At 64.6% G+C, this 13,737-nt stretch overlaps 2 protein-coding genes across 15 annotated transcripts; one reads left to right on the top strand and one right to left on the bottom strand.

Moving 5' to 3' along the window:
- Positions 1-1,455: 1,455 nt before the first annotated feature.
- Positions 1,456-6,381, bottom strand: REEP6 (receptor accessory protein 6). Its single transcript, XM_026480927.4, has 5 exons — positions 6,175-6,381; positions 3,192-3,285; positions 2,976-3,114; positions 2,617-2,785; positions 1,456-2,202 (listed from the first exon to the last, which is right to left on the bottom strand). The coding sequence occupies exons 1-5, from the start codon at positions 6,287-6,289 to the stop codon at positions 2,165-2,167; spliced, it is 555 nt and encodes a 184-aa protein (XP_026336712.1). The 5' UTR covers positions 6,290-6,381; the 3' UTR covers positions 1,456-2,164.
- Positions 6,382-6,896: 515 nt separating this feature from the next.
- Positions 6,897-13,737, top strand: PCSK4 (proprotein convertase subtilisin/kexin type 4). Of its 14 annotated transcripts, none has more exons than XM_048227087.2 (16): positions 7,121-7,401; positions 7,646-7,750; positions 9,277-9,363; positions 9,438-9,566; positions 9,655-9,731; positions 9,832-9,920; positions 10,170-10,342; positions 10,424-10,636; positions 11,165-11,265; positions 11,345-11,448; positions 11,517-11,634; positions 11,867-12,046; positions 12,227-12,351; positions 12,646-12,719; positions 12,909-12,966; positions 13,066-13,737. In XM_048227087.2, exons 1-16 carry the CDS (start codon positions 7,207-7,209, stop codon positions 13,368-13,370), a joined length of 2,133 nt encoding a protein of 710 aa, XP_048083044.1. In that variant the 5' UTR covers positions 7,121-7,206; the 3' UTR covers positions 13,371-13,737. The 14 variants fall into 14 exon arrangements, with proteins under 14 accessions (XP_048083047.1, XP_044233890.1, XP_057167393.1 ...); XM_048227086.2 differs by having other exon boundaries at positions 9,271-9,363; positions 12,646-12,768; XM_048227090.2 differs by lacking the exon at positions 7,121-7,401 and adding an exon at positions 6,897-7,016 and having other exon boundaries at positions 9,271-9,363; positions 11,828-12,046; positions 12,909-13,737.

Raw genomic sequence — 13,737 nt, 5'->3', positions numbered from 1 at the left:
CCCCGGCACGCGATTCCCCGGGTTGCGAACCCCGGAGTTATAGCCTTGTCAGCCTCGTGCTGATGCTCCCCTTGTGTTTCCACCTGAAGTTGTGATCGGGGCGCCTGGGGGGCTCGGTCGGTTAAGTGCCCCGCTCCGGATCTCAGGGCCGTGCTCGGAGGAGAATCTGCTTGAGATTCTCTCCCTCTCCCTCTGTCCCTCCCCCTGCTCATGCTCCATCTTTCTCTCTCTCAAACAAATAAATCTTAAAAACAAAGAAGTTGTGGGGCGCCTGGGTGGCTCAGTCGTTAAGTGTCTGCCTTTGGCTCAGGGCGTGATCCCAGTGTTCTGGGATCGAGCCCCACATCAGGCTCCTCCTCTGGGAGCCTGCTTCTTCCTCTCCCACTCCCCCTGCTGTGTTCCCTCTCTCGCTGGCTGTCTCTCTCTCCGTCAAATAAATAAAATCTTAAAAAAAAAAAAAGAAGTCATGATCACCCCGAATCTTGGAGAAGCAGCCCTTGGGTGGGTGGGGCAGACTGTGGCGGGCACTGAGGGGCCCGGGACCTTCCCCGCTGTGGCTGCAGACCCCGGCTAGGGACTTGTGTTTGGGTGATGGGAGGTGCCTCAGGGTACAGCCTCTCTTGGGGGTGGGCTGAGACTCGGGACTGGCAGACACAGGTGGCAACCCACCTGGCCTTAAGACAGAACTCCAGGTCCTGCCCCCCAGGCAAGACCACCTCCTTGCTCAGCTCCCCACCCAAACCCCTGCCAGAGTCCAACACAGGCTCTGCTTCCAGGAACCTGCCCTCGAATACGGGGTGTTCTATTTTGTGAATATACTGTTGGATTGAGTTTGCTCTCTTTGCATCTATATCTGTCGTGCAACAGGCTTGGCACCTTCCTTGGGTCTCCACCTGGTTCCATGATCAGGGCCATGCTGGTGTCAAAAAAGAGACCAACTGCAGGCTGCCAGTGACACCCTTCTCCCTCCTCCTGACTTCCATGAACCCGTTCTGATGGCAACCGCCAGCCCCCACCTTTGCCGAAGGCTTCCTCCTGCCCTGCCCCCACACTGCAGCTGGAACAAATGGCCACTGCCCTCCCGCCCAGGGACCAGCAGGGATGGTGGGTGGGAGAGGTCTCAGGTGCGCAGGTGACACTGGCTCCCACAGTGCCCATGGATGGAGCTCCAGGCGCCCACAGCTGCTAAGGGCTTGGCAACACCCAAGCTTAGCTTCCTTCCTCTCCCCATGTCACACTCCGCCCCCTGCAGTCGCCTGGGACGCCCTCCCAAGGAAAGGACTTATACTCCGATGCTCTCGAACCCTCCTTTGGGAGCCTTCTCGGCCACATGGGGAGACCTCGGGCACACGCGTGGGGCCACACGGCATGCGCTCCTGATCAGAGGAGACCAGGCCCACGAAGGCCCTGGCCCAGGGCCTCCCGCACCCCTGAGGACAGACGGCCAGACGGAGCTCGTCCAGGTGGGCTTTATTGCGTCCCCGCTAGCAGGCCAGGTGCTTCAACCGCCAGCAGTGCTGCAGGTACCGGAGCTCGTGTCTGCGGTGGGGCCAGCGGCAGGTGACCTCCGTGGTGGACTCGGAGGAGTACTCCAGGGAGGACTCGGACGGGCAGGAGACCGGCAGGTCGGTGCCCGAGCTGCTGCTGTTGGGCTGCGCCGAGGAACCCTTCTCCTGCTGTCCGCTGGACTTGGAGGCCTTGGGAGCCGGGTCCTCGGGCCCATCTGAGGTTTTGTTGAGGGGCTGCGTAGGGATGGTGGAGCCACTGGGGGACTGCACGACGGGGGGGGCCTGGCTGGAGGTGGTGCTGGGGCGCAGCACAGAGCCTGAGGACTCGCGGGCTGGCTGGGGTTGGCCCGAGGAGGTGACGGATGACTGGAGATGTTGTGGGCTGGCAGCCTGGGGGGGTTGGTTGGAGGAGTTGGCTCGTGACCGAGGCTGGCCCCGGGACTTGCCAGGCAGCTGGGAGGCGCTGGTGGGGGAGCGCAGCGGGGACTGGCCCAAGGTGGTGCGTGAGGAGCTCCCGGGGGCCGGCTTGCTCGGGGACGAGGGCCTGGTGGAGGACTCCACCCGGGAGTAAGCCGAGGAATCCGTGGAGGCCTTGGGCTGTGATGTGCCGCCCAGCTCGCCAGTCGGCAGCTGTGCGTAGAGGCGGGGCGAGCCTTTCACTTGTCCTTCTGGAGCTGGGTCACGCTTGCTTTGGCTGCAAAGAGACAGCCGTAGGGGTGAGGTGGGCCTGGCCGCACCTGCAGGCCCCAGGCAGGGAGTGGGGCAGGGTAGCGGGGACGAAGGCCATCCTCCCATCCTCCACGGGGACAGCTAGCTATGCACACACCGTGTTGCACACGCACAGGCCCTACCTCCCAGGGGCGGGGGCTACGTACGGTCAGCTCCAAGGGCAGCTGAGGGGGTGACGAGAGCCCGGCCGCGGGCCAGGGTCTGTAGGACTGGTTCCCGAAAGCGTAGGAGAGAGAGGCTGACAGTGAGGGGGCAAAGCCGGATGGGGGCAGCCAACGGGGCGGGGGCAGGAGTGAACGTGGGCAGGGGCCGGCGGGCTGGGACATGGGCAGACAGAGGCTGGGACAGACCCGCAGCCCCGCGCCCAGGGGGCACATACCGTCCCGGGTTATTCCGGCTGCCACGTCCAGAGCTCGCCCACTGAATTCTCTCACGATGCTGTCCACGGCCTCGTGATGCTTTAGAAACAGTGGACGAATGGCGCGATGATACAGCATGTGAGCCCCGTTCCAAGGTCCCGGAACCATGCAGAACAACAGGAAGGCGCACTGTGGGCACAGGTGGGGGTTACACCCCGCGTCCCCCGGGCACGAGCCCGGACCTCCCCCACAGACCCCCCTTGGGAGGGGCCTACTTCCTCAGAGAGGGGGCTGAGTCTCCTCGTCGCACCCAGGAGGCAGCAGGGTGGGGTCCCCTGACAGGGCACCCCCAGTCCTGTGTGTGACCCAGGGCACCCACCTTGCCCGCGTAATAGAAAGGGAACCAGGACAGGAGTAGATCGCTGAAGAACTCGGCCAGCCCGAACAGGCCGTACACCACCCAGTAGACGAGCCACGTAGTGTCGTCGTCTTTGCTTGGGCTCTCGATGGCTTTGATTCTGGGGGGAGGTGGGCAGAGTCAAGGGCTGCCCAGGGCCCCCATACGCCCCCCACCGGACAGCCAGCAGGCACTCACGAAGCATAGGCTGGGTACACAAAGCCGATTACATTGCACAGTAGAGACGCCCCGAAGCCGAAGAGAAGATACAGGCTTAGCAGAGAGGCCGCTCCTGTGGAACACAGGGTGTGGGCAGGACGGCGCCCCCCCAGCCAGACCGTGGCGCCCCCAGGCCACCTCCTGGCCTGGCAGGCACGGTCTGCAACAACCACTCCCCCCAGAAGCCTCGGGGGCCCCTCCGGGATGCGTCTGCTGCCCCTGCAGCACCTGGGCGACCCCCACCACAACCCTGAGCCCCATGTTGTGTATCTGTGACCAGTGAACCGGTCGGTCTCCCCCCAACCTCCAGACTGTGGAGGGCAGGCGGAGACCTTGGCCCTGATAGGTAGAGTAGCTGCCCAATAAATGTTTGTTGAATGAATACGTGACCGTCTGCAATTATAACTGCTTACTCCAGGTCCTGGGGGAGGGGGTGGGCACAAGGGACCAATGTTTGAATGTAAGCGATGGGAGGAAAACCTAAAAGAAAGGCCGTTTTGTCATTAAGGCTTGATTCCCAGTGAGCAGAGAAAAGCAACATCTGTAACTTTGATCTCAGCGGAGTTTTCCATCCTCACCCCCGCAGACAGTCCGGGCGGATCATCTGTGCGGCAATCCTGGGCGCTGGGGGGCTGAGCAGATCCCCGGCCCCACTCCGTCGATGCCAGGAGCACCCCCAGTGGTGGCGACCACCCATGTCATGTCCCCAGACACTGCCCAGTGTCCCGAGGGGGACAGCATGGCCCCGTGTGAGGACCCTTGTCTTAGTGCGAGACAGCTAAGCACAGTAGAGCCCCCCCCAGACCCAGGAGAGCCCTCTGCTTTTCCACCTACCACGCGACACCAAGCAAGTCTCTTGCTGCTTGGAGCCTCAGTTTCCCCATCTGTCAGTGGGGTGGTAAGGGCCCTGTCTGCTAAGGTTGCCGTGGTGATAGCTAAACACCACTCCACGGAGGGAACTCCTCCTCTCTCCACGTTTACTGAGCACCTTGTAGGCATGCAAACACCTTCCCAGCCATGAGGGCTCAGAGCGAACACTGTTGGGGGAGGCGGGGAGCCAGGAGCGGAGCCACTCTGAAAGCAGAAGTGGTAAATACTGCATTTATTAAGTGCTTCTTGGATGCAGGTCCCTGCACTTCCCCGCTGTAGCTCATTCAATGGCCAGAACAATAGGGGAACCCAGGGAGTGAGGCCCAAGGTCACTCACAGAGCCTCTGGGCTTCCGGAGCGTTTTACAGTCTCCAGCCTCTCCCCCAGGCTGTTATCTGCAGAGATAGAGGTCACTTGTGTACCAAAGGGCAGAGTCACCCTCACCCTTCCCTCCACCTGCATTAGTCTTTATCCCTAGGGCCTGGGGTCAGGAGAGGGAGGGGAGCCTCCCCCGTTGGCCCTAGGAGGTCTGGTCACTGCCTCCTTTGTTATCTGGTCTTGGGATTTGATCAATTGGGGCAGCTGGGGCCCAAGAGTTCCCATATCTGGGTGAGGGGGAAATTGCAAGTTGGGGAGGAACAGCTTTCCAAGGGTTCCTCTCCCCTCAATCCCTATTCCTGCAGCCTCAGCAATGGGCGGATGACCTTGGACATGGGGGGGGGGGGCACAGTCCCAGAGATAAGCAACAGATGGGGCTTGGGGGTGGGGGGTTAGGGAGGGGTGGATGCTCCGGACAGGGCAGGTGGCAGAGGCAGCCTCGCTCAAAGCCTCTGACTCTCTAGACCTCAGTTTCCTCCCTGTGACTCCCAGCCTCCCCAGCAGGCCCCTCCCCAGTGGTCTATGACCTAAATTTCCTGCCCACGGGTACCAGGGATGTGGAAAGTCAGCAGAGAAGTCAGGGCCTGCTCTCAGGGGCAGATTCCTGGCTGAGCTGACAAGGTTGGGCACTGGAGGCCTGGGGGAATAAATATGGACCTTCCCTGGGTGCTGGGCATGGGAATACCCCTGCTGGGGGGAAGAGGGAGGGAAGAGGACTCCCAGGATTTGCACACAGAAGGTGCTCAAAATGTATGCCCCTGTCCTCATCCAAAGCCCCCTGTCAGGTCTGGACAAAGTGTCCCTGTGATCCATTCCAGGGGGCCTCCTGGAAGAGGTGGCAGCACTGATGGGCCTGGAACACGGAAAAAGAGGGAAGGAAGGCATTTAAGGAGTGCTTACTAGACAGTTTGGGAGGGTGGCAGGGGCCACCCAAGGTCATTGAGGAAGAAAGGAAGAGGAGGCATTACTGGGATGGTTACAGTCAGGAGTAGCTGGACCCCCTCTCCAAGGTCCCCCGTCCAATAATTCTCCGACACCACCACAGCAAACAACCCAACTCAACTATTCACACAGAGTGGGCCAAGCCATTGGGGAGGAGAGGGAGAGGGCAGGGGGAGGGGCCGGTACTCTCAGGAAAACAATGGAGGTAAGAGAGATGGGAATAACCCTTCCTCTCCTGGCCTGGAGCATTCCGCTCGAAAAAACAAAAAACGAAAAAACGGTAAGATCTCTACACTTGCTTCTACGCTGGGATTCATGTGGGATGCGGGTGTGGCAAGACTCCCAGGGCACTGGCTGCCTACCCGTCGACCTCTCCTCCCCCAGGGCATACAGAGCAACTGGAAGAACCGGACTTCAGCCTGGCGGTCACCCAGGCGGTCACCCAGGGCCACCAGGGAAGGGGCAGCGAGGCCTCCAGACCCGAGGACGGGAGTGGAGGTAATGCAGGGGCCGAGACAGGGGGTGACACTCGCCCAAGATCGCACGGCGGGGGCAGGGGAGAGGCTGCAGGCAGACGCGAAGTCCTGGTCCACGACCCCTCCCCAGGATCTCCGTCTCCCTGCTGGACAGTGGGGTGCTCCCTGCCGTCCGAGCCCGGACCCCGCAGAAGGCGCCGGCCGGAAAGGTCAAGTCCGGGACCCGGGTGCCCCAGGGTCTCAATGTGCCCGTCGGCGAAATGGAGCAGCAGCCCCGAGCGCCCCGGACGGCTCACCCGCGGCCAAGTACCGCCTGTCGACACCTGTCTTGGCTTCGAGAGCCCCTAGCGCTTCGGTGGCCAAATTCCTCTGTTCCAGAAGGCGCTCGAAGCGCTGGCGCAGGCCGTCCATGGCACCGGCGGGCCCGGGGCTGGCAGCCCGAGCTCGACGGCTGCCCCGCGCACCGGCCACGCAGCCCGTGTGCCGCCTTCCCCAGGCGCGAGCAGCCCGGCTCCGCCCCCGGGCTGGTCTCCACCCCCGAGCTGGTCTCCGCCCCCTGCCCCCCGCTCCGGCCAATGGGAGGGCAGGGCGGACAAAGGAGGTGGGGCCTGCCCCGTCTCCCCCGCCGCATTGCCCTCTGGCGGGCCGCGGCCGCCGCAGCCGCGACTCCGAGGGAAGGGGGCGGGGCGCGGAGGCCGTGGGTGCCGATTGGCGGAGCGGGGGCAGGACGTAGCGGATTGGAGGGGCGGGGTCATGGCCGGGGATTATTGGCTGAGCTGTTGTGGGGGCGGAGCTGGTGGGAGGACCCAGAGAAAGGCCAGAGATGATTGGCGAGAACAGAGGAGAGGCGGGGCTGATCATAAAGGAGGAGGGACAGAATCTCAGGGCAAGGGGATGGGACCGAGCTAAGTCCAGGAGGCGGGACTTACTCGGAAGAACAAGTCCGGTTGGACCGGCAGGAGGCAGGGCTGATTCAAGAGGGAGGGGTGTGTGGGAAAGTGGGCGGGGCCACACAAAGGGGAGGGGACACGTCTAGCAGCCGTGATCTCGCTCCTCTTGGTCGGAAGATTTGGTCCCTGTACAAATGGGGGAGACTGAGGCTCCAGAGGGTTTGGATCTGCGGAGGACCGGGGCAGGCGTATGAACCCCCCCCCGACTTCGGCCCGATCTTCGCGGTCCTCAAGGGGGAGCCGCAAGGGCCTCTGGGAGTTGAAGCCTTCCAGGGGTTGCTATGGCCTCGGGGGCGGGGCGGGCGCCTGGGCCTACTCGGCGGTTTGGCCAGGGGGAGGGGCTTTCGGAGGCCCCGGCCCGGCCCCGCCCCCGCCGCCATGCGGCCCGCCCGGACTGCGCTCTGGCTGCGCCTAGTCGTGGCCCTGGGCCTGGCCCTCGTTGGCCCCCTGCCTGTGGGGTGGTCCTCGGCCCGGGCCCCCATCTATGTCAGCAGCTGGGCCGTGCGGGTGTCCCAGGGCTACCAGGAGGCCGAGCGCCTGGCGCGCAAATTCGGCTTCGTCAACTTGGGGCAGGTGGGTAGGACCCAAATGGACAGGAAGGTCGGGGGCTAGACGACCCCAGACCCCGGAGACGGGAGGGGTACCCAAGATATCAAGAACCCCCAGCCCACCCCTGCCTCGACCAACTTCAGATTCTGGGACCTCTAGAGGACACCTGGTTGGAGGAGGGTGCACGCAAGAGGTGTGGGCCACTGTCGTGGGGGATTCCATCTCGGAGCCAGGTGCCATGGTTGCGGATGCTTCCCCACGTTCCCAGATCTTTCCTGACGGGCAGTACTACCACCTGCGACACCGGGGCGTGGTCCAGCAGTCCCTGACCCCACACTGGGGCCATCGCCTGCGCCTAAAGAAAGACCCCAAGGTGAGCCTGGCCTGGGGGTCTTGGCCACTTCCTATTACTTAAATCACCTGCTCTCTCTGAGTCTGGGTTTCCACTTGGTCCTCCCCTATCCCCGTCTGTACGGGAGGACAATATCTGGAGAGCAAGGGTTTACGAATGGGTGCCACGCTCACCTCAGGGCCTGGCCCGCTGTCAGCATTTCTTGTCGCCCCCCACCCAACTCCCCTCCTCTAGCTCACCCTGAAAGATCAAGGTTCCTTTGTACCCTATAAAGACGGCAGATACCATTCTAGTTCCCGGAATGGAGAGAAGGGAGTTGGCCCTTTTTAGGACAGAAGCAACGGTTCCAGAGTAGGAATCCTGTGTGAAGTCACCTGGTGAGACTATGAGATGCTCAGAGGGTTGCCAGATTGAGGAAAAAGGCTTTAGATAACAAGCTGGGGAGTAGAGGCTGAGTCTGCAAGCTGTCAGGAGTCATGATGGCGGTATGGTCTGGGTCTGGGGTGGGGGGGCACTGATCAGCATGGAGGCAAGAGGCTTTGTAACTTGAAACCCACTGGGAACACTGGGGACAGAAGTTGCTGGTTTCAGATGGGGTTTGCAGGAGAGAGGCCAGGGTTTGCCAATGGACTGGATTTGTGGGATAGAGAGAAATCAGGGCCAGCTCCCAAGTCTGAAGATGGGCAGATGGGAAGACAATTGCCCCATCACTGAGATGGGGGTGAGGGCACATGAACTGGTTTGGGGGGTGGGAGATCAACAAGGAAGAAGGAAGGGCAAAGGTCTGAGGAAGAACAGCCTGGGGCAGGCAGAACAGCATGTGCAAAGGCCCCAGGGCGAGGGAGCCACTGTGGCTGCAGCAGAGGGAAGCTGGTGAGGTCCAGATTAAGCAGAGCTTTGTGGGCCCTGGAGAGGGGGGCAGCATGGGAGGGTCTCAGCAGGGGGTGATGCCACAGTGTTTTAGAGAGGCACGGGGGCAGAGGGGGAACTGGGGAGGAGGCAGGTATGGCCATCCAGGGATGTCTTGCAAGGGGTGGGGAGGAGTGGTAGAGAGAAATGGCCATTACAGTGGGGAGATGGGCAGGTCTTGGGTAGAAGGATCTAGAACGGGGACTGGGGAAGGAGCAGGGTTGGACCTCAAGAGCAGTGGCCACATGGCAGTGGGCCCAGGGGACTGGTGATCTGAGGGCCTGGTCCCCTCATGGCAGAGCCCCAGGCACGTGGGGACCCCAAAGAGCAGCCTCAGCAAACACAAGGTCCTGGGCCTGATCCCACACCATGAGGAACCCAGGACAGGCAGCGGAGAACCCAGACACATCCCACCCCCGCTGTGGCCCCACACACAACCTCCCCTTGGTGGACCTGGGGAAGAGGCCTGTCTTCCGTGGAAGCAGCCCGGGGCCTTTTGGTGGGACTCGGTGGGAAAGATTGGGAGGGGCAGGGCCCTCTCAAGTGCGTGGCTGTGAGGGCAGGACCGTTGGGAGGAGGGTGGGCTGGCTGTCGGGGTCCAGCCCCCTCCTGCAGTGCGCATTCGCCTCCAGGTGCAGTGGTTTGAGCAGCAGACGCTCCGGCGGCGGGTGAAGCGCTCGTTGGCGGTACCCACAGACCCCTGGTTCCCCAAGCAGTGGTACATGGTGAGCGGGCCGGGCTGGGTGGTGGGGCCAGGCGGGGCCAGAGCCCCACTGACGCCAGCGCCCACCTTGCACAGAACAACAAGGTGCAGCCGGACCTGAACATCATGCAGGCCTGGAGCCAGGGGCTGTCGGGCCAGGGCGTTGTGGTCTCTGTCCTGGACGACGGCATCGAGAAGGACCACCCGGACCTCTGGGCCAACTACGTGAGACCACGGGGACCGGAGTGCGGGGTGCGGGCTGCCCAGGTCCCACGGCCAGCCCCCACCCCTCATGTCCCCACTCCGCCCCCAGGACCCCCTGGCCAGCTACGACTTCAACGACTATGACCCAGACCCCCAGCCGCGATACACTCCCAGTGATGAGAACCGGTGAGCCTGGCATCCTCCAGGGGGTGAGGGCAGCCCCCAGTGCCTTGCGGGGAGCTGGTGGGGGGGGCTGTAACGGGCTCCCCTCTCCCCTTGGCACCAGGCACGGGACCCGCTGTGCTGGGGAAGTGGCAGCAATAGCGAACAACGGGTTCTGCGGCACAGGCGTCGCCTACAACGCCCGCATTGGAGGTATGCAGGCTCCAGCTCCTTCCACCAGGGATACCGCGTAACCGGGAATGCCAGATAGGGGGCTAGCGGGCAGCCCCAGGAACGCACGTCTGGGGGATACGGGGCCCAGGTCAGGTAGGGGAGAGCCGAGCCCCACGCGGATGCCCTCCCGGGGGCACAGGGAGCCCAGCGCCTGGGCTGGGCAGGCCCGCAGAGGTGGGGTGCGGCGGGGCCATCCGCAGAGGCCTGACGCCCCTCCCCTCCCCGCAGGCGTGCGCATGCTGGACGGCACCGTCACGGACGTCCTGGAGGCCCAGTCGCTGAGCCTGCGGCCACAGCACATCCACATCTATAGTGCCAGCTGGGGCCCCGAGGACGACGGCCGCACGGTGGACGGCCCAGGCGTCCTCACCCGTGAGGCCTTCAGGCGCGGCGTGACCAAGGTGAGCGCACCCCGGGGCTGCGGCGGGCCTGGGCCTGCTCTCAAGGCCGACGCCCCATCCCGGTCCCGTCCCTGTGTGCAGGGCCGCGGTGGGCTGGGCACGCTCTTCGTCTGGGCGTCGGGCAACGGCGGCCTGCACTATGACAACTGCAACTGTGACGGCTACACCAACAGCATCCACACTCTCTCGGTGGGCAGCACCACCCGGCAGGGCCGCGTGCCCTGGTACAGCGAGGCCTGCGCCTCCACGCTCACCACCACCTACAGCAGCGGCGTGGCCGCTGACCCGCAGATCGTGAGTGCCCGCCACACCCCCAGGTCCGGCAGCCAGGTCTCCTCTGTCCCCTCCTGCCCCCTGCCCCCTCCCCTCCTGCCCCCTGCCCTCTCCTCTCCTGTCGCCTGTCCCTTCCTGCCTGTCCCCTGCCCCTCCCTCCTGTCCCATGCCCCCTCCCTGCCTGTCCTCTGCCCCCTCCCATCTGTTTCTCCCTCACTTTCCCTTCTGCCCCTTTCTCTCCCATCCCCTTGTCCTAATTCACTCCCTCCTCCTCCCCTTCTACCTGTCCCCTCCCCCACCTTCCCTCCTGCTCCCCCTGCCTTCCTGCCCCCTACTTCCCCTCCTCCCAGGGCTGCCCTGTGACACCTGGAACACAAATGGGTCCAAGACCAGGCCCCAGTGTTGTCATTCCTTCACACACCCTCCTGTCTTCCAGGCAGGGCCGGCTCCCCAGGGCCCTGTTCCTGGCAGGATCTCGGCGGTACCTTCTTGAACCGAGTCTGGGCTTTCATGCGTACCAGGCCCTCCAAGCCCCCTGTCTGCCCCTAGGTCACCACAGACCTGCACCACCAGTGCACGGACAGACACACAGGCACCTCGGCCTCGGCCCCGCTGGCTGCGGGCATGATCGCCCTGGCTCTGGAGGCCAAGTAGGTGACGGAGGGGACCCCGCTTACCGCGCTCACCCCCCAGCATGGCCCCAGCTCACCTGCCCTCGCCTGCCCCCAGCCCGTTCTTGACGTGGAGGGACATGCAGCACCTGGTGGTCCGCGCGTCCAGGCCGGCGCAGCTCCAGGCTGAGGACTGGAGGACCAACGGTGTGGGGCGCCAAGGTGAGGCAGGGCCTGGGGGAGGGGGGGTGCCACGTCCGGGGGCGAGTGATGACCGCCCCTCCGCACAGTGAGCCACCACTACGGCTACGGGCTGCTGGACGCCAGGCTGCTGGTGGACATGGCTCGGACCTGGCTGCCCACACAGCCCCAGCAGAGATGCGCCGTCCGGATCGTGCACACCCCCACGTGAGCGCCCTCCTCAGCCGCCCCCCCACCGTGCTCGCCTGTCATCTCCCCGCACCTGTCGTTACCTGGGGGGCGGGTTGGCAAACCCGTGGGAGGCTGGTCCCGAGGCCTCTGTTTACCCACCTGTCAAATGAGAGGGAGGGCCCCACGATCTGAGCCCAGACCCCGCCTGCTGGCCCCCCTCCCCCGGCAGGCCCACAGGAGGGGCCCTCACCCCCCACGCCGCCCCTAGCCCCATCCTGCCGCTGATGCAAGTGCGGAAGAATGTGTCGGCCTGCGCCGGCCGTGCCAACTACATCCGCTCCCTGGAGCACGTGCAGGTGCGGCTGTCACTGTCCTACAGCCGCCGGGGGGACCTGGAGATCTCACTCACCAGCCCCATGGGCACCCGCTCCACGCTCGTGGCCATCAGGTACCCGGGAGGAGGACCCGGCCTGCAGCAGACGCTCCTCCCTTCCCTGGGCGTGGGGAGCACACTGCGGTCAGGGGGGGTCCAGGTCGGGCTGCTTCCACCGGACACCCGCCCCCGTGGGAGCCCTCCCCGCAGCCAGCACGGGGCCACCTCCGCCCCCCACCCCACCTTCTGTCCCAGACCCTTGGATGTCAGTGGCCAAGGCTACAACAACTGGATCTTCATGTCCACCCACTTCTGGGACGAGGACCCGCAGGGCTTGTGGACTCTGGGCCTGGAGAACAAGGGCTACTACTTCAACACGGGTGAGAGCTGCACGCAGGCTGGGGCTTCGGACTCTGGGGCCCCCCGGGTACCCACTGCCAAGGGGCTCCCTGCGGTCTCCCCAGAGACCGAGCAGGTGTGTCTGGTGTGGAGTACGTACCCGCTTACCAGACACCGTCCGTGACCCGTGCACAGCGGGTGCTCAGCCCGGCGCCGTCAGGGTCTGGGACTCCCGCTCGGGGGCGGGCGGCTGGGGAGCGGGGCCCAGAAGGGCAGGAGCAGGCTGCCAACAGCCTCTCCCCCTCCTCCCCGTGCCCACCGCGACCCCTGCCCAGGGACGCTGTACCGCTACACGCTGCTGCTCTATGGGACGGCCGAGGACATGACGGCGCGGCCCCCGGGCCCCCAGGTGACCAGCAGCGCGTGTGTGCAGCGGGACACAGAGGGGCTGTGCCAGGGTGAGTGCCTGGCGTGGCGTGGCCCGGCCTACCCGCTGGGAGGCGCAGCAGCGGGCAGTGTGCGTGTGCAGCCCGGGGCGGGAGGGCAGACAGGTGCCGGGCCTTGGCCTCACTCCCCCTCGTCTGTGTCCCCTGTGCAGAATGCCACAGCCCCGCCTACATCCTGGGCCACCTCTGCCTCTCCTACTGCCCTCCGAGGTACTTCAGCCACACCCAGCAGGCAGTGACCGCGGGGCCTGGGCGCTCGGCCACACCTGCCCTGCGCGTCTGCTCCAGCTGCCACCCCTCCTGCCACAGCTGCCGTGGCGGCTCCCCGCTCAACTGCACCGCCTGCCCCCCGTCGTACACGCTGGACGAGCACCGGGGCTCCTGCTCAGGACCTGTCCCTCCCAACGGCTCCCCCCCCGCCCACCGCAGTGGCCCACCCCAGCTGCCACCGTGGCCGAGCCCGGGCCGTGGTCCTGGCCTTGCTGGCCGTGGCCGTCGGGAGCCCCTTCCTCTGCAGTGTCCTCTCTGTAGGCTGCCTGCTGCCGTGTGGGGGCCTCGCCAGTGCTGGGGGTCAGCCCGGGTCCAGCTGCTGGCGGGCACCTAGAGACATCTGACTAGGGGGCAAACGTGCCTGGGCAGGCACCGCTGTCCTGCTCCTTGGCTTCTGACTGGAACCCAGGCTGGGGATGCCGGAACCTGCCCTGAGAGGGCCCTGGCTGATCACGGAGGCCCGCAGGCCAGGGGCGGCCTGCACTGAATCCTAGACCTGAAATGGGCAGGGCCAGGTGAAAGACAGAGAGAGAAAAGTCTAGTTACACAGTTGGGGTGGGGGTGGGGTGGGATGGCGCAGAGGTCAGGCTGTGACACCCATCCCTTCCCAGCCCCAGAAGTGGGTGGGAGGGCAAGGGGAACAAATGACACCGTCCAGAGTCTCAGGCACCACACTCGACCTCAGAGTTTGCAAATAAAGGTTGAATAGGA

Source organism: Ursus arctos, unplaced genomic scaffold (genome assembly GCF_023065955.2).
Source record: "Ursus arctos isolate Adak ecotype North America unplaced genomic scaffold, UrsArc2.0 scaffold_14, whole genome shotgun sequence".
In the NCBI taxonomy this organism is placed as follows: domain Eukaryota; kingdom Metazoa; phylum Chordata; class Mammalia; order Carnivora; family Ursidae; genus Ursus; species Ursus arctos.
Note: the sequence above shows the minus strand (reverse complement) of the source record. Positions and strands in the feature narration are given on the sequence as shown.